Source organism: Vigna unguiculata, chromosome 10 (assembly GCF_004118075.2).
Source record: "Vigna unguiculata cultivar IT97K-499-35 chromosome 10, ASM411807v1, whole genome shotgun sequence".
In the NCBI taxonomy this organism is placed as follows: Eukaryota; Viridiplantae; Streptophyta; class Magnoliopsida; order Fabales; family Fabaceae; genus Vigna; species Vigna unguiculata.
The window spans coordinates 21,762,803-21,781,197 of record NC_040288.1 but is presented as its reverse complement, the minus strand read 5'-3'; the positions used below and the strand labels follow the sequence as shown (position 1 = coordinate 21,781,197).

Genomic DNA, 18,395 nt, shown 5'->3' with positions numbered 1-18,395 from the left:
ATGAATACTATTATGCCATCACACGTGTAACTCGAGATGCATATTTTATACACTTTAAAGTCATGCGAGAACGTTACATTAATCTTTATTCAGGTATATGTAGGCTTATAAATAATGTATTGATCAAGCAATATCATGTAAAGGTGTCTGGTTCTTTTGCATAGAAGTGTCACCAAAGTATGTTTGGATTACATTTGGTATCATTAAAATCAGTATTGACTTTTTAAATGTATAAGCAGAGTTTGATTTATACATGTTAGCATCATAATTGCATTGTGTTTCTACATCTTTTTTCTTGCGTCCCAAATCATGATATTTACTATAAAACTATGTATTGATTTGCTGTTACAGATTATTACGTTCTTCAACAGACCCGAAAGTTTCTTTTTCGCAAAAACCCAACAGCCTGTCCGTATAGGAATAGGATATCTACGTTACAGAGAAACATAAACATTAAAACATTGACTAGTACAATTTGTTTTTGGGAACAGTTGCATTATACATCAAAGGGTTACGAAAAACCCAATAGTCTCTTTTGCTCATGGTATATTCCGTTACATAATCAGAAGAATGTGTTTGCACAAATCAAACCAAGGAATCATACATACAAGGACAAGGGTGGAGAAAGAATCAAAAAGCTAAGTGGTATCACAAGCACCCACCCAATGATTACACCTCAGGAAAATGATTTTATTCGGATGCATATCAGCCAACTCTATAATCTTCAAGAAAAAACAAAACTAAGCCAATGCACATCCAAATAAAAGCCACTTCAAATGAGATTTTGCGATAAGAATTCCCGATGGCACCCTTTAGTAAACATTCTTCCACGCAATAAACCGTTACCCTCATGAAGACAATTGGAACCTGCCACTGGGCTTCTTTCTTCTCCATCCCTGACATTTCCAAATTCAAAACCCCTTCAGGATCAGAAAAAATCATCGACACACAAAAGAAAAAAAAAAAAAAAAACTCCAGAGTTAAACTCCAGATTTTCTTTATCTTTTTTCTTTTTTTTAATAAGATCTTCATGTAATGGCAGCAATGCCTAACATGAGCTTATACGGGAAACTTACAAATGCAGCATAATATACAAAAGTCAACCCAGCCAATGCAACAAACGCGATCTGGAAGACATTGTATCTGCGATATGAAAAATGCATGGGTTAATTATAATAGTAAGGTATTAAAAATGCTAGAACAAATAATACATCCAAAACATTAAGTTCTTTCTTCACCCAATCAGAGGATAAAGGGAGAGAAAAATATCCAGCTTGACTCACTTGTACAAATATTTAATCCCACGAAGAGACTCCAAGGTGTGGCCAAATATTTCCTGTGCTGCAGTTGCTTGAGCATAGTAGGCAAATGCTGTGGAGCAGAACTGGATAACACTGAAAAGGTAAAACAACTGAACTTTCAGCAATGTCCTCACAGAATGACATTATAATGACAGCACAACAATTTTTCACTATGTAGAGAACCCTATTTGGTACTGTCCATAAATAACTTCCTTAAACACATGATAACTGGCACAACAGAGAAATATTCCCTGCTACTTTTAAACTTTTGAACAGAAAAATCAAAGCCAGAAAGTAAGGCCACTTTCAATGACGCACTCTTGTTAAACTATCCCTTCCTACCCTATTAAACCAAAGAAGGATGAAAGTCATTGTTTTAAAATTTATACAGGTACAAAATAAAAACTTAACACAAATGGTGATTCTATGCATCAACCATAATAAAGTAAACTTCTATACATTATATACATTTGAAAATGCATCCTACAGGCTATACTGACCTAATGGAAGAAAGAAGAATAAGCCCCACATTGAACAGAAAAGAGTTCATGAGAGTAGCTCCCCACCTGCCATAGATAAGTTCACATAGTCAGTAATCAACAAGTCCTAGTATGTGACCAACACAAATTAAAAGCAATGTGAAATGGTATAATAGACTGCAAAGTTTAATTACTTCATTGGATGAATAGTAAAGAAAACTAGTCTCAGCCCAATCACCATTGCTCCAGCAATCACAGCAAGGAGAAGGTAGAAGCAGAAGAATGCAAATGCAGCTGTACCAAGAAGACCTGATGAAAGAAGAAGACATCATGAAGAATAACAGAATGAAAATTAGAATATAATGTATCTGAACTCTATAACTTATGGTAATCAAATATTAAGGTAAGCGTATTCCAACATACCCCAGATATCATCCAGCTTGATGAAAACTTCATTCAAGAAAGGAGAAAGAGGAGGATCAACTAATAGATAGATAATGATGTGAGCAACCCATGCCACAGATACGATTAACCTGGCATAGTTTTCAAATCTTATGTTAGATGATATATGGAAGTCAAAAAAACCTCTTTTAGATTAAGCGATTCTCATTACAGAGAGATAGCAAGAGTAATAATATCCCAGCAATAGTTATGCAGCTGTATTCACTGCCCCCATCAAAGGGGTGTCAACTGCCACTCTTATACGTCTAGTACTACTTTAATTCAACTAATTTTGTATATTTTCTCTAAAATATCATTATTTTCTCCTAGTTAAATTAATTTTTCTATAACCACATCTAATTTTATTTTACTTACGCTTCTTATCAGTCATTCCGTCATTAATTTAAATTCTATCAATTTTTAATGAAAATAAACTATTTAATCTATTTATCTATCCATCTTTGTGAAATTTATCAGGAGAGAACATTCTGAAAATCATCACACAGACAGTTTACTGTATCCAGCATTCCAGGTAACTCAATCGTTATATGCCATTGCTTACCCTAAAATTCCCAAAACAAGTTTTGCCAGATACCCTAGAACTGTTAGTGCCCATGTTGCCTCAGCCTGCATTCATACAGGATCAGTAAGTGGGGGAACTATAGCACATTGTATTTGGCTAGAAGTCCAGTATGTACAAGGAACTTACCTTTTCTCCTTGTGGGTACATCTCTTCAAGAAGTTTGACATCTTCTTCTAATTGAAGCAACTCCTGGCAAATCATGAAAGATAAGTAAGTTTAAAAACATAACCACAAACAAATTAATCATAAACTGTAGACAACTTTGACCAGCCACTAGAAAAAGCACACATCAAATTAATACAAGGCAGTCCATGTGAACAATGGTACACATAAAATACTTAACACGATGCTGGAAGTATAAAGTACCATTAGAGCACCAATATTAGTTTACCTTTTCCACTGATTTTACATTTTTACGAAATTTCCTACCCTTTGAACCACCTTTTTCTTCCTGACGAAGTGACTCAGCTGCTTTCTTCAGATCTTTTGCTTTTTTTCCCAATTCTGTAGCTTCCTACAACCATAAACAACAAACCACACGATAAATATAATACAGCATATTCAATCTACATTTAGTACGTCTCCAGCTCTAAAAGAATATAGCACCTTGATATACTGTGAACGAGTGATAACAGCCTTTGGACGCCGAATGAAAGAAAATATAAGTCCCAATGGAAGACAAGCAATACCAACACCACCAAATATCTGGATTGAATGGTGAGAAATCGATTGTTAACATCAGTAATAGGAAATAAATTTACTTGTGACCTTGGATGCGAGGCATTACCAGAGTCATTATAAGCAGTTGTTTATGCTTGTGTGCAATTTATAGGATCAGTTTTAAATTTTTAGGGAGTCAAAAGGATCTAACACAATATCCTAATTCATACACACTTTCACAAGAAAAAATATGATAATTGAAAGAATGTATGATCATTTGAAAAGGGAAAAAAAAGATATATCTTGCTCATAAATCCATATGAGATAGGATTAACTTACAGCAAAAAGCACAGATCCAACTATAGTGGCAAGAGCAACAACATATTCTGGAAAGGTAGTACGCATGGTCCAGGTTTTCTCTGATGAAGGACTGGCAGTGTATGCAGAACACTTTTTTTCAGACAAAGGGAAAAAATCAGAATGAGCACAGGCAAAAAAAAAAAGAAATTCCTTTTAAGAGAGAAAAAATATGGACTTTTGGTAAGAGAGAGAGAAACAACAGACCTGATGTGTGTTTTCAATACATGGTTGACTACTGCTGAACTCCCATGTACTAGGAAATGACTTTGTGGTAGAAGAGAGATGCCTAACAGTAAAGTCCACCTTTCCAATAAGTCCTAATACATCAGTCAGACGCAGATCAATACTCACATGAAGCAAAAGTGGATATGAAATGTTAAATTAATTGTGGATTTTTAAAAATGAACAAACAGATTTTACACTTAGTAACAAATCTTCCACTCATATAATAACTATAGCCATGAAAAATATTTGTCATATTGATTAAAATGAAGTAAAATTAATGATAACAAATTTCAGAGGGTGGTATTTGGTGCATAGGTGAAATTAATACCTTGCGAGTTGCAACATTATGCCTATGGATTTGTGAGGATGAAGAATGGTCTTATATTCATAACACACATCTTCATGAAAGAGCCCTTTGGGCTTGAAACACAGTTAACGAACTAATGCTAACAGGTTGAAATTTTATTTAATTATGATTTATGAAGAATGTAGGCAGCCAGAATCAAATGCCTGCCCCCTTATTGTGTATTTAGCAATGTGTCCATAACTCACATCAAATTCATATATGACATAAGCTACTCTCGCATCCACTCTCCTTCGATGAGAATTTTCTGTTCTTCGACACAGAATCCCAACCCAGCCTATACTAGCTTAAAACCCAACCATTAATCCACAACAGACAACTTTTCCTTACCAAATAATCCTTAAACATTCATACAGCAAGGAACTTCACCAACTGATATCTTCGGTTATCTCAACCCCCCAGCCCCAAACAAAGCAATAAACAGCACAAAAACCCACCATTTGTCTTTTCCTTAATGTAGGAGTTATACAATTTACAAGATGGACACACAGTATATAGCTTCACAAGGAAAGCAGCAGCGCCACAACCAATGGATTTCTATGCCTACGAATGAGTGATCACCAGCATGAGACGAAAAAATCCGCTCACATTAACGCGTATCAACTCTGCGAATTCCACTCTCAACTTCCAAATCTTCATCCCACTGTTCACACCCATTGAACCATCCACAAAAACATGGAAAATAATCTATGGACACCCAACAGTAAATAAATGTGAGTATGATTGGGCAAATGATGAGGTACGACAAAGACAGAGACAGAAATAATAGGCATTGAGAAGATGCATGGTTTATATACAGTGATTATATATCACCACTCAAACAACATTTGCATTCACTATCACATAACTCTCACCCAACCAAACAAACCCACCGAACACCAGCTACCAAAAAAACGCAAAAAAACGCAACAAAACAACCATCTTACCCCTACCTCGTTCAGAACAGATTTAGAAACAAGGTACATCCGAAATAAAACAACCAACAAAACCACGAAAACGTACCATACAAAATCCCCAAAATAAGAGCGCAGACGATCGCAGTGGTCACCATCCAACACAACGCGCTCTTAATCCGCTTCCCAACAGTCCTACACACAACACAAACAAAACGCATTGCGTTTCCTCAAATCAAACAAATTTTTAATTTTTTTCAATAAATCACGAAAAGTTTAAAAGTTTAAAATTTGAATTAAAGCACAACGTACTTACTTGTCCTGGTCGCCTTCGTAGTAGAACATGGCGAAGGGGATGACGAAGAAGACGAGGATCGCGTCGAGGATGTACACCGCGAGCCAGAGGTCCTTCATGGGGAGCGTGAGGTTGCACGCGCCATTGTAGATCGAGTGCCGACAGGCCTGGCGGTTGGCAACGTCGGCGGGAAGCATGAGGATGGAGATGGCGGCGACGGAGAGCCCCAAAACGACGACGAATTTGGGGAAGTAGGCCTGGTTAAAGTCATCGGGGTGCTGGTAATTGACGAGGAGATATACGTTGACGAGGAATACGATAACGCATACCACGATCGCCACGATCACCAGCGCCAGGTTGAAGTCCCCCATTCTCGCTGAAAGCGATTTGGGAGCTAGGGTTAGGGCTTAATCGGATCTGAAGAAAAATTGGGAATGAGGGAAGGTTTTGGTTACTTGGTTCTGTTGGGGTCGGGAATGGGAAATACTTTTTTGCCCCTCTTGGAGAGGAATGGTAGGAAGAGGGTAAGGGTGTTGGGGTAATTTCCAGGGTTTGTTTGTTGGATGTGAGAAGAGACAGTTTCGGAAGTTCAGACCAGGCTGTACTAGCGAGTCGAGGTAGGTTGTGAACGAATATACAATGCGCTGTTTGTTTGGCACTAACATTTTTTTGTTCTTTTTTAGGTTATTTACTTTCTTTATAAATGACTCTTCTGGTTTTCTTTTCTTTTCTAGATTTTTTTGTTGGTATAACTGTTTAAAATTTACAATTTAACATTTTCTAAAAGAAAATTTTAGTTTAGTTTATGAAAATGTGTTAAAATTACTTTTCTCTAAGTAATTTAATGTCGAATTGATTTTTAAACTGTATGAATATACTAGTTTGTATTTTTAATTAAGTAATGTAGGATTTGAATTCCAATAAACTATGTTATTTGAGAAATATGTTTGATAACTGATTCATAATTTTTTGCTTTTAAAAAAAGTAATAAAAGGTTCATTTATTTATTTGTTGAGCGATGTTGTGGAACCGCAAGATGCACTTTTGAAAACCGGTGCTAAATTGTAATTTCCACGGCAAACGACGCTTTCAAGGGACAGAAAAGATTAACGCATAAAATAATTGTATATCACAAATACTAAATAAAAATTGTTTCAAAAATATATTAGAGATTATTTTCATTAATCTTTGTATCTATACTATATACAAACAGAGAACTAACCATCAACAAGTTTTTAATTAAATAATATATATATATATATATATATATATATATATATATATATATATATATATATATATAAATCTTTCATTCAAATTTTACTTCCATTCAATTTCTTTCTCTATAATCAGAAATAACACTAATTACTCATTTCAAATTTTACACTACAAAAAAATAAATCATAATCAAAATTCAAAACCTCATTACCTAAATCTACCTCTCATCATTCACTCACAAATTCATTTCCTTTTCACTCTCCTCCTCTCACCCTCCATCAACCACAAATACAACATGTTTTTCTCTAAGCTATGAAAGTTCTTCACTCTAACCCCATCTTCTTCACTCCCATGGCTCTTCTCCACTCCCATGGCTCTTCTTCAGCAACTTTTATTTTCTACATGTTTTTCTTCACTTGTTTTTCTTCTTCTACAAGAGATATGTATTTTGGTATTACCTTGTGTGAGGTTTTGAGCCACTCTTTGTTCTTTCTTATGTGTTATGCCTCTTGATTGCTTGCATACTGGCCTTGACTTGACTATTTCTGATACTTCTTTATTCACATGCATGTTTGGAGATGATTTAGGCAGTTTTATTCTGATGAGCCTCTAGCCAGATGAGCCTCTAGCCAGATAAGCCTACCTTAAATTATTTCCTTTGATAGCTTTTTTGAGCCTGTTTACCCTGTTTCATTATCTTATAGCTAATTACAAGCCCTTAGCCATTAAAACCATGATTGACATACCGTAGGAAATTTTGAGGCTTTGGAATTGTTTTGGGAATGGATGCTCAATCAAGTATGGTGTGGGTGTGCATATTTGTGTTGGTTCTTGGATTATTCATTATGTATGGTGGCCTTGGAAGTTGTTTTGAATTACAAAAAATGAAAAACATAAAAAAAGAGAGAAGAAAAATAAAAGGTTAAATTACTCTTTTGATCCTTGTATTTGTCAAGTAGTGTCAAATTGGTCCTTCAATTTTTCGTTGTCTCAATTTGGTCCTTGTTTTTGTAAAAATGATTCAATTTGGTCATTGCCGTTAATTTTGACCAAACGGTGTTAAAGTCAATGTCACATGTCAATTTCTGGTTTTTTTTTATTTTTTATTTTTTTTAATTTTTTTATCTTTTACATGTGTCACTTCAGTTATGTCACGTGTCAAAATGATTCAATTTGGACTCTATCTTTGTTTTTAGTTTCAATTTAGTCACATTTTTTGTAAAACTGAAGCAATATTGTCTCTCCTTGAATTAACATTCAATTTACTTTTTGTATAAATCTTATGATGATGTTCTTAATAAAATTGACATTTTTATTAAATATTTGTAGAAATATTTTTAAACAAGCTTTTTTTTTTAGTTTTATTATTAAACAAAGTTAAACGTCAAACTTAATTTCAACAATTAACAATTTCGTCATCATATATAAAGGCATCAAGTGTATCATATTATACAAACATAATGAAGATTAAAAATCAAATAACTTCTCATGCATAAGTTTAGGAACAAAATTTCAAGTTCAAAACAAAACCAAAGTTTAATGTTTTGTATATAATTTAAAGTTAATTTAAAATATTTCTAGAAATATTTAATAAAAACGTTAATTTTAGTAAGAATATCACCATAAGATTTATAAAAAAAATAAATTGAGTGTTAATTTAAGGAAGGACAATATTGCTTCATTTATACAAAAATTGGGACTGAATTGAAACTAACAACAAATATAGGAACCAAATTGAATCATTTTGACACGTGGTACAACTGTGAAGTGACACGTGTAAAAAATCAAAAAAATAAAAAAATTCAAAAAAAAATCAAAATATTAAAAAAAAACATAAATTGACATGTGTTGTTGACTTTAACACCGTTTGGTCAAAACTAACGGTAAGAACTAAATTAAATCATTTTTAAGAAAATGAGGACCAAATTGAGATAAAAGAAAACTTGAAGACCAAATTGAGTTAAAAGAAAAGAAGGTTAGCATTAAAGTTCTAACTGAAAAAAAGGTTACGATATGTCTACTTGATGATTTTCTTTAATACTTGGAACACTCTTGAAGGTCACTTGGAATTAGACATGTCAAAGTGAGCCAACCGGCTCACACGGATTGGCTCACCACGAGCCGGGTTGAAAATGAGTGAATCAAACCTGATTCACTTTATGGTGAACAAAAAATTTTGTAACCCGGCTCAATCCACCACGGGTTGGTGGGTTAAGTGGGTTGGCTCACCAATCCACATAAAAATAATTATTTATGTATTTATTTTTTAGTATTCAAATATCTAAATAATTTTTTAAGCAACCCATGAGATGATAATCACAGTAAAATCAAGAACCAATGTTTTCATCATGCTCACCACCAATATATGATGAATTGTTTCCAAGAAAGTATCCATATAGTCCAAAAAAACATGGTTAATATTACACATTTTCTATCATACTATTCAACGAAATATAAATAAAAAACTACACATTTTTGTTATGTTAATTTAGAAAAAATTGTTTATAAGGCGATTGCTTGAGTAATTTACTATAAAGTTAAAGATTAAAGTATCTACATATATAACTTGACAATCAAATTAATTAAACATTCAAACTATTCAAATTCTATTGAGCAACATTCTAGCATTTAAAAATATGAAATTGTGAACATATATAATTATTATTAGTAGTAAATAATTATTAAAAAAAATTGTAAAAAAATGTTGGTGGGTTAAGTGGGTCAACCCACCTTCAACCCGGCTCGAAGCCATTTAACCCGTGGGTTAAGTGAGCGGGGGTTGAATTCAACCCACTTTTGAAAAAACTGAATTTTTCTCAACCCAACCCGTCTCGAATCCGTGGTGAGCCGGGTTGGCTCACGGGTTGAAACTCATTTTGACATCTCTACTTGAAACACTTTTTCATGACTCCAAGAAAGGCAAGGAAAGGACTTGTAACTTAGGAAAACTCGACAAGTAACATTATCATTATATCATAAAAACAAAATGTTTTCTAAATACTTAATTAAATTGTATTCTCAAGCATGACCATTATAATACTGATGACATACCTATAGTCGATGGTCCTACAACTAGAATTATGGTTAGGAGGATACAAGAAGATTTGACCTCTTTTGAGCATAACAAGCCTAACCTGAAGTTCACATGGACTAAGGAGAACGTGAAGACCTAGCCTAGGACTTTGTATTTGTAAATATTATATTATGGTTTAATTTTGGGCTTTGTATTTTGGGTCCAATAATATAAGGTTTTCTTTAGGCCATGAAATGCGTTTGAAACATCAAATAAACTTAAAAAAATTGTCAAAAGGACCAAATTCACACAATTCTAAGATTGAGGGACTAAATTGGGCCAAAGTTTCAAAGATAGACTAATTTCAATTTTCACTAAAAATTAAGTAACCAAAATCATATTTAACCCTTCATATTTTGTCTTGTCTTTTTAGGGAGTCTTTTTAGGGATTCTTCTCATAGCTCTTTTTTATTTGACAACTACATTTTTTTTCTCATAAGCTACCTTTATGTTGGAGGATTGCATAAAGAAGGAGAACTTGGTGGAAAATACCTTGTATGCAACAACTTCCATAATGAATTTGTCAACGTGTCATTAGTTTATAAGATGATGACTTATGAATTGTATGAATGATGGGTGTATGCGACTTCTAAAAACCCTTAGTTAGATTACTCAAATTCTAGAAATTATTGTGATCATTGAAAATTTAACATTTTAGCCTAAGTTTGGGATGTTTGATTTCCAATAGTTATGATTTAATGATTATAAACTTACTACCTCTTTTGTTTTTGTTTTTTGTTTTTTGTTTTTTTTTTAATTTGGGAAAGACTAAAATGTAGTCATTATGTAGCCATTGTGTGGTAGAATTTTGAAGCGTATATGCATGAATTAATTGTTGATTGAGTTTTGGTTATGTGTAATAATGTACACTAGAGGGATTTAGATGATATATAATGGTACAGAATTTAATTAAAGGCATATATATATATATATATATATATATATATATATATATATATATATATATATTAAGAAAAAGATAATTAATATATAATTGGAGGTATAAGTGTCATATGTAATCATTGAATATTTTATGTATAACTAGTATGATGCACGGGTCTTTTTTTTTTAATTTAGATTATGAAAATTAATATAATTATTGTTATATTTGAATAAATTATTTATTTATGTAATTATATTTTATTATATATATATATATGTAATATTTAAATAATATAATAAAATTTAAATAATTTATTATTATTATTTTTTTATAATGAATTAATTAAGAGTAAATAATATTATTTTAATATTATTTTTTTATGTTAAAGTATGTATGGGTTGTTGTTAAAGTAAAATATAAGTATATTGTATAATATAGTCCTGTATAAAATAAATACACCATGAAATTAATGTTCAAATTTTTAAATAGAAACATATGCATGTATAATGTATATTATATTAGAATGAAATACATATGCACGAATCGATGTTAAAGTAAAATGTCGACATATTGTGTAATATGGTCTCGCATAAAATAAATGAACATGAAATTGATATTAAATTTTTTAAATAGAAACATATGTAGATATAAAAACATGTATGCTATCTTAAAATGAAATGTTTATGCATGGGTCGTCGTTAAAGTAAAATGTAAGCATATTGTGTAATATGGTCCTATACAAGATAAATACAACATGACATTGATGTTAAAATTTTTAAATAGAAACACATGTAGATATAAAAACATGTATGCTATACTAGAATGAAATGTGTATGCATAAGTTGTTGTTAAAGTAAAATGTAGGCATAACATGGTCCCATAAAAAATAAATACAACATAAAATTGATGTTAAAATTTTTACTTAGAAACACAAGTAAATTTTTTTTTTCTTATGAGCAAATAACTAATTAATTAATATAGTAGAACACTTGTGGGGTGGTCTAACCCTTTTACAAAAAATATGATACAATATTAAATAATATAATAAAAATTAAATAATTAATTAATATTATTTTTATAATGAATTAATTAAGAGTAAATAATAATATTATTTTTATGTTAAAATATGTATGGGTTGTTGTTAAAGTAAAATATAAGTATATTGTATAATATGGTCCCGAAAAAAAATAAATACAACATGAAATTTATGTTAAAATTTTTAAATAGAAACACATGTATATTATATTAGAGTGAAATACGTATGTACAAGTCGTTGTTAAAGTAAAATGTCGACATATTGTGTAATATGGTCTCGTATAAAATAAATATAATATGAAATTGATGTTAAATTTTTTAAATAGAAACATATGTAAATATAAAAAATTGAACATAATAATCAATCCATTGTCCATCCTGGATAAAGTATAATAAGTGCATAGGGCTATCATCACAACCACCAAGAAATTTAAACTCATTGTTCATCCTCAATACAATACATAACTACATATATCTCCAGAGTACAAAGATAACAGAGCTATATTATAAATGAAAAATGAGTCCAACACATTCAGAGATCATCACCACAACACATGTAGATATAGACAAATATATTATATTAAAATAAGATGCGTATGCACCTATATTGTTAGAGTAAAATGTAGACATATGTGTAACATGGTCCCGTATAAAATAAATACAACCTTAAATTGATGTTAAAATTTTAAATAAACACACGTGTGTGTATATATATATATATATATATATATATATATATATATATATATATATATATATATATATATATATATATATATATATATATATATATATATATATATATATATATTAATAAGGTGTGCATATGGAATCAGAAAAAAAGAAATTAAACTATTCTAAACAAAAGTATGAATAATCAACTCAAATTAATATAGTAAAAGCTCACTACAATATATTACATAATGAAATTAATATAATTAAATATATTTTTGAATAAATATTTTAAATTTGTTTTAATAATAATATATAAATATAGTGAGGAAGCAAAAGACATGATAACATATTAAATAATGTATTCATTAAATAATGAGATATATTAAAAATATTTTTATATATAGATTATTGAATATTAAATTGTGTAATAATAATCAAATATATAAATGATTATAGGTTTGAGAACTTTTTTTAAGTAATATTTGGATAAATAAATATATGTAGTAAAAATATTAAAATAAAATAAAACTACAATAGCTATTAAAATAAAAAAATATATCAACTATATTAAACTGTAATAAAATAGTTAATTGTATTTTCAATATTGAAATAAATTATAAGTGAAATAAAATAAAAAAAATTATATAATAAATATATTAAAATTAAAAGTATATCAATTATAAAATTAAATTAAAAAATAGTTAATTATATTTTTAATATCAAAATAAATAATAATAGATAAAATAAAATTAAAAATAATAAAAAATTTATCTACTTATATTCCTAAACAATTTATTAGTGAGAGTACCATGAAATCATTCAATTTTCAGCTCTGAGGTAAATCTTTGGCTAGTTTTCTGGAAAAAAAAATTATCATACGTTTTCCAAAAGCAAAAGAGTGATGTTTGGATAATGTCCAACATGAAATGAGAAAGAGAAATGTTGACATTTTCTAGTATAGGACCACTGGGATGGAAAATTTGGTCATTCAACACATAAAATTAATACTATGTTATAACCTTTATCTAGTTGATTCAGTGGAAACTAAGCTATAACATGAAGACAACTTTATGATAGCTTTTGAGATAATAGCTAGTTGATTCCTTCTTTAATAGTGTCATGAATTATAAAATCAGGGTAGGGTTTGGTTTGGTCAAGAGTTACGTTGGAGTATAAAATTATATTGATAATAGATGCAATCAAGCATACCATATCAGATAAAAATTTAAAATGGTACATTTAGTACTATTAAAAAATCAAAAACCATAAAATTAGACTTGTATAATTGTATCGTAAAAATAATTCAATTCTTACTCCCGAAAAATGAATCCAATGTTTGACACAACAATGAGCTAATGAACAAATCATGCGTTGTCATTCATGACAGAGGTTTAGCTACCCTCAATTACATATTCAGACCAAGTGAGAGAGACATTGAAGAAGAGTTACCAATATCTTGAAAATTTGGGTGTGAGGCATAGTTAAAGTATCGGGAACACTCAAACAATATATCCTATGATTTCAACTATTGGAGCAAATATAACTATCCATATTCTCAATTTCTGAATCATCTTCATCGTTCTTCTCATCCAAAACGTTCATCACTTGTCCTTCCACACAAAACCTCTAAAATCAATATGCCAAACATGTACCCCACTGTTCCATGGTTGTGCATTCTGGCTAACCCAAAATCACCAAGCCTTCCATTCATATCCTTATTAAGCAAAACATTGCTGGCCTTGATGCCCCTATGCAGAACCAGTGTCTCACGAATAAAAAATGGATGTTTAAAACCCTAGCTTACTTAAAATGGCAAAACATTACGCAAGAGATTCATTTACTTACTCTATGGTTTTTCCTCCCATCTACTCTTGCGTTTTCTACTATTGCCACTTTGAGGATTTTCATGTTGCCCATTCATCTTTTCGATTTGTTCATATAGTTATGGAATTGGAAACTGGACACTCCTTACCCTCATCACTACCATTACTGATCCATTCCATATCTAAGTACCAGTTGTCCTTGAACATAAACATATTACGATAGCATCATGTCCCCAACGGGTATGAAATTCAGAGTACTTATATATAGAAAGAAAAGGTTCTCAAACAGAATAATGTGTTCATTAGACATCCATAATATCATTACCGCAATAACTCCGAATCAGAATGTAGATCCATTCCATCCAAGGTTGGAACCTTGAAGAACACACAAAGCACTATCAGCATTTTGAGCAAAGAATATGTGACTAATTTATTCAATGGCATAGAAAGTTTTGGTAGTTAGCATCAAAAAGAAATTTGGTTGGACTATCAAGGATACACAACTTATAGAGGCTACTATGAAATCTAGAACAAAGTGGAATTATTTACATGGCGTAGTGCTGGTGTAAAGCATGCAAACCTTATGCATATTCTTGACTCTGATGGGCCTAAACAAAAAAGGAAGAATGGAATTAGAGGATGAAAGGTAAGGCCCTTCTTTTGAGGAGAACTCTCGAGTCTAGACACTTGCCTTAGTTGATTTATCAAACTTAAAGCATGGAAGAAACTATTACACTTCAACCTTATGCTAAAATAAAAATCTTAGTGACTTCATATAACATACTGACATAACTTAGTTCGTTTCAAGGTATATGATTACAATACTTCAATCTTTACGATAGAGAGTTTGTTTAGAAGATAATTTAATCTACATACAAAGAAACAAATTAAAACTATATTATACTTTGTTGCATTTACTTTAGTTAAATTAGTAGGTGATAACTCAATTTCTATACCTTCATATTGAAGCTTATTGCACTCACTTGCCATTTTAGTTTCCGTTATCTTTCAATCTTAGCTTAAAAAATGTGATATTTTAAAGTTGTCTTCAAAGCTGCAGTATCGCCTGGCGGTATTTATTACCGCCCGGCGCATCTTAAAGGATCATTTTCCACTGTCACATTCCCGCCTAGCGCTATCTTTCTTCCGCTAGGCGCTGGCAGAAAAACGCTGATTTTTCAGCACTGACCTTTGCTGCTTGTTTTGATCATAACTTTCTCTACAGGTGTCCAAATGAGTTGGTTCTTGTTGCGTTGGATTCTACACTCAAAGAGTTTTAATTGAAGTGGTAGAACGCAATTTTTGGAATTTTGTTCGAGATGCAGTTTCATCTGGAAGATGGCAGCAGTTACAAAGGCAAAAACCACCTCATGTTTTCGTTGAAAATTTGGTGCATTTAGCAAAGTCTTGAAGCAGACCCTTTCTTCACCTAATGCGCTTCTTCTCTGCACATGGAATAGCCCAAAAAGGGAGCTGATCTAGGGTTGGCCATCATTGCCACATCAGCAGACAAAACAGAAGAAAATTCTGTTTGGACTGGCAGCACACACACTGAAAAAGCAGGATCAGCTTTTGGCAGCTTTTGGACAAAATGTTGTTGGGAATTTGGAGAGGCAATTTGGTGCAGAGGGGAGGGGGCTGAAATTGAAAAAAGAGGGGATAGAGAGAACGATGGAGTTTTTTTAGGGACCATTGGTGTGCAATTTTCTTTTGTTAGCTCTTAGACAACACCATCATTCTGGATTCTCTGAAAAACTTTTCTCTTCAAGGTCCTCGAAGATGAATTGCTGAACACTTTGCATTGTGATATGGATTGTGAGTTTTATTTTAGTTTGCTATTCAGTTGTTATTTTGATTCCAAGACTATGTAAGTTGAAACCCATGATGAATGTTCTTGTCAATTCAATCTGTTGTGGGAGTTTTATGTCTTCAATGAATATTTCCAGCTTGCATTTTACACTTAGCTTCTGATTTTATATTTTCATTTTGTTCTGCACTTCATTCTCTGCTGTCCACAGACCATCCATATTGGTTGAATACATCCTAGTTTAAAGTTACTCTGCATTTTTATTAGGTTTAATTTATAGTTACTGTTTAAGCTTTCCATGATATACATTGCAGCTCAGTTTTTGGCTCCATATGGCTTGGTTCAATCACTGTTTTATTGGTTTCATGCTCTTGTGATATGCCAAATCAAGTTCTAAATTAAAAGGGGGCACTAGCTAGTGGAGTACGTAGACATCAATTTTGGTTTTGTTTCCCTTTTTCTTAGTGATCACTTTGTTATTGATTTTTAGACACTAGCTAGGCCAATTTTTGTTATCTCTTTCAAATGTTGTCATTTCTTCTACTTGTTATCCTTGCATTGGTTTCATGGCTACATACATTCTCATTTATTCTACTTTTAAGAGTCTAGCATATTTTTTATGAGTTAGTTTCATTAATTCATCGCTTTACAAATGCATTCGTTTTAATTTCTTTGTCTATCTTTTATGCTTTTAAAAATCTCCTAAAAACATGTATTTAGCATTCAATCCACTCATTGCATTGACTCCATCCTTGGACTGACCTGAGTTGATCCTTATACTGCATTAGTAAAGGGTGATTAATTCAGTTTGTTTGGGACAGTTTAGGCGACAAAAAGCTGTTTACCAAATTGGCGCCGTTGTCGGGGATGGTGCTAGTGTTTTGAGCTTATTGAATGTTTTTCTCTTGCATTTTGTACAGATTTAGTATATAGTTTTTTTTTTATTTTTCTAGATTTTTCTCTTTGGCTACTAGTTCAATGAAACTGATTTCTGAATGCATCTCTAATCTATGCTTGTTGTAGTTTGTTGCACTTGTGTGTGTTTCATGTTTTATGACCAGGTCTAGGATAAAAGAAAAAGATTTGTATCCCTTGGACCCTGAAGTTGCAAGAACATACAAGAGGCGATATAGACTGCAACAACAAAGAAAGAAACAAGGAGAGTCCAGCCACACTGTCTCATATTCCAATAGTGACACTACAAGCTCTCATTCTGAATCAGAAAGTATTGAAGATATGGCTGGAAACCAAGAGAGGACTTTGAAGGAGTTGGCCAATCCTGATATTGGTTACCAACCCCTATGCATACAACTGCCACAACAACCAGAAGGTGCAGTAAGCTATGAGTTGAAATCCGGTTTGATACATCTGCTGCCCAAATTCCATGGTTTGTCTGGAGAAGACCCTCACAAGCATCTAATGGAGTTTAACGTAGTCTGTTCTACTATGAAGCCAGTTGATGTGCCTGAAGAGCTAGTGAAGATGAAGGCCTTCCCATTTTCATTGTGTGATGCAGCTAAAGATTGGCTTTACTTGCAACCAACACCAATAACCACATGGACCGATATGAAGAGAAGATTTTTGGAGAAGTTCTTTCCTGCCTCCAGAACTGCATCAGTGAGGAAGGATATCAGTGGAGTGAGACAGCTGCAAGGAGAGTCCCTATATGAGTATTGGGAGAGGTTTAACAAGTTATGCTCATCATGCCCAAACCACCAGATCACAGAGCAATTGTTGATTCAGTATTTCTATGAAGGTTTGCTGCCCATGGATAGAAACATGGTGGATGCATCTAGTGGAGGCACTTTGATGGATAAAACCCCTTCTGCAGCAAGAAGTCTAATTTCCAATATGGCTGCAAACTCACAGCAGTTTGGTGTAAGAAATCTTGGAAAAGCTGTACATGAGGTGCAAACTCACAATGTGGATGTAACTGATCATTTAAGGTTGGAGAACAAGTTAAATGAGTTAACTTCTATGGTGAGGCAGCTAGCAATAGGCCAACAAACCACTCAGACTCAACAAACTCAGCAGAGATTATGTGGGATTTGTGCTGCTGATCATTTCACTGATGTGTGTCCACAGCTGCAAGAACCAGCCCCTGCTGGAGTTTTCCAAGCACAATCTAACACTTCTAGATCTCAACAAAACCAGCAATACAACCCATATTCCAATACCTACAATCCTGGTTGGAGATATCATCCAAATTTGAGGTATGGACCAGCACAAACACAACCGCTAAGAGGGCCCTTCCCTCCACCCCAGCAACATCAATTTTAG

General features: G+C 32.3%; 2 protein-coding genes across 2 annotated transcripts; one reads left to right on the top strand and one right to left on the bottom strand.

Moving 5' to 3' along the window:
- Window positions 1-449: 449 nt before the first annotated feature.
- Window positions 450-6,179, bottom strand: LOC114167195 (LIMR family protein At5g01460). The gene is made up of 14 exons (XM_028052202.1): window positions 5,623-6,179; window positions 5,416-5,501; window positions 4,029-4,141; window positions 3,804-3,914; window positions 3,411-3,509; window positions 3,196-3,318; window positions 2,931-2,993; window positions 2,784-2,848; window positions 2,204-2,313; window positions 1,975-2,089; window positions 1,802-1,867; window positions 1,284-1,394; window positions 1,077-1,143; window positions 450-896 (listed from the first exon to the last, which is right to left on the bottom strand). Exons 1-14 carry the CDS (start codon window positions 5,970-5,972, stop codon window positions 849-851), a joined length of 1,527 nt encoding a protein of 508 aa, XP_027908003.1. The 5' UTR covers window positions 5,973-6,179; the 3' UTR covers window positions 450-848.
- Window positions 6,180-17,168: 10,989 nt separating this feature from the next.
- LOC114165400 lies at window positions 17,169-18,395 on the top strand. Its single transcript, XM_028050039.1, has one exon. The coding sequence runs from the start codon at window positions 17,169-17,171 to the stop codon at window positions 18,393-18,395; it is 1,227 nt and encodes a 408-aa protein (XP_027905840.1).

What these genes read in the sequence shown, in the direction of transcription:
- LOC114167195 (XM_028052202.1), bottom strand. Translation starts at nt 5,972, where the DNA reads ATGGGGGACTTCAACCTGGCGCTGGTGATCGTGGCGATCGTGGTATGC. An exon ending in TATTTTGGGGATTTTGTATG is followed by an intron (nt 4,142 to 5,415) that starts GTACGTTTTCGT and finishes CTGATGTATTAG; the next exon opens with GACTTATTGGAAAGGTGGAC. An exon ending in GTATTGAAAACACACATCAG is followed by an intron (nt 3,915 to 4,028) that starts GTCTGTTGTTTC and finishes TCTGAAAAAAAG; the next exon opens with TGTTCTGCATACACTGCCAG.
- LOC114165400 (XM_028050039.1), top strand. Translation starts at nt 17,169, where the DNA reads ATGACCAGGTCTAGGATAAAAGAAAAAGATTTGTATCCCTTGGACCCT.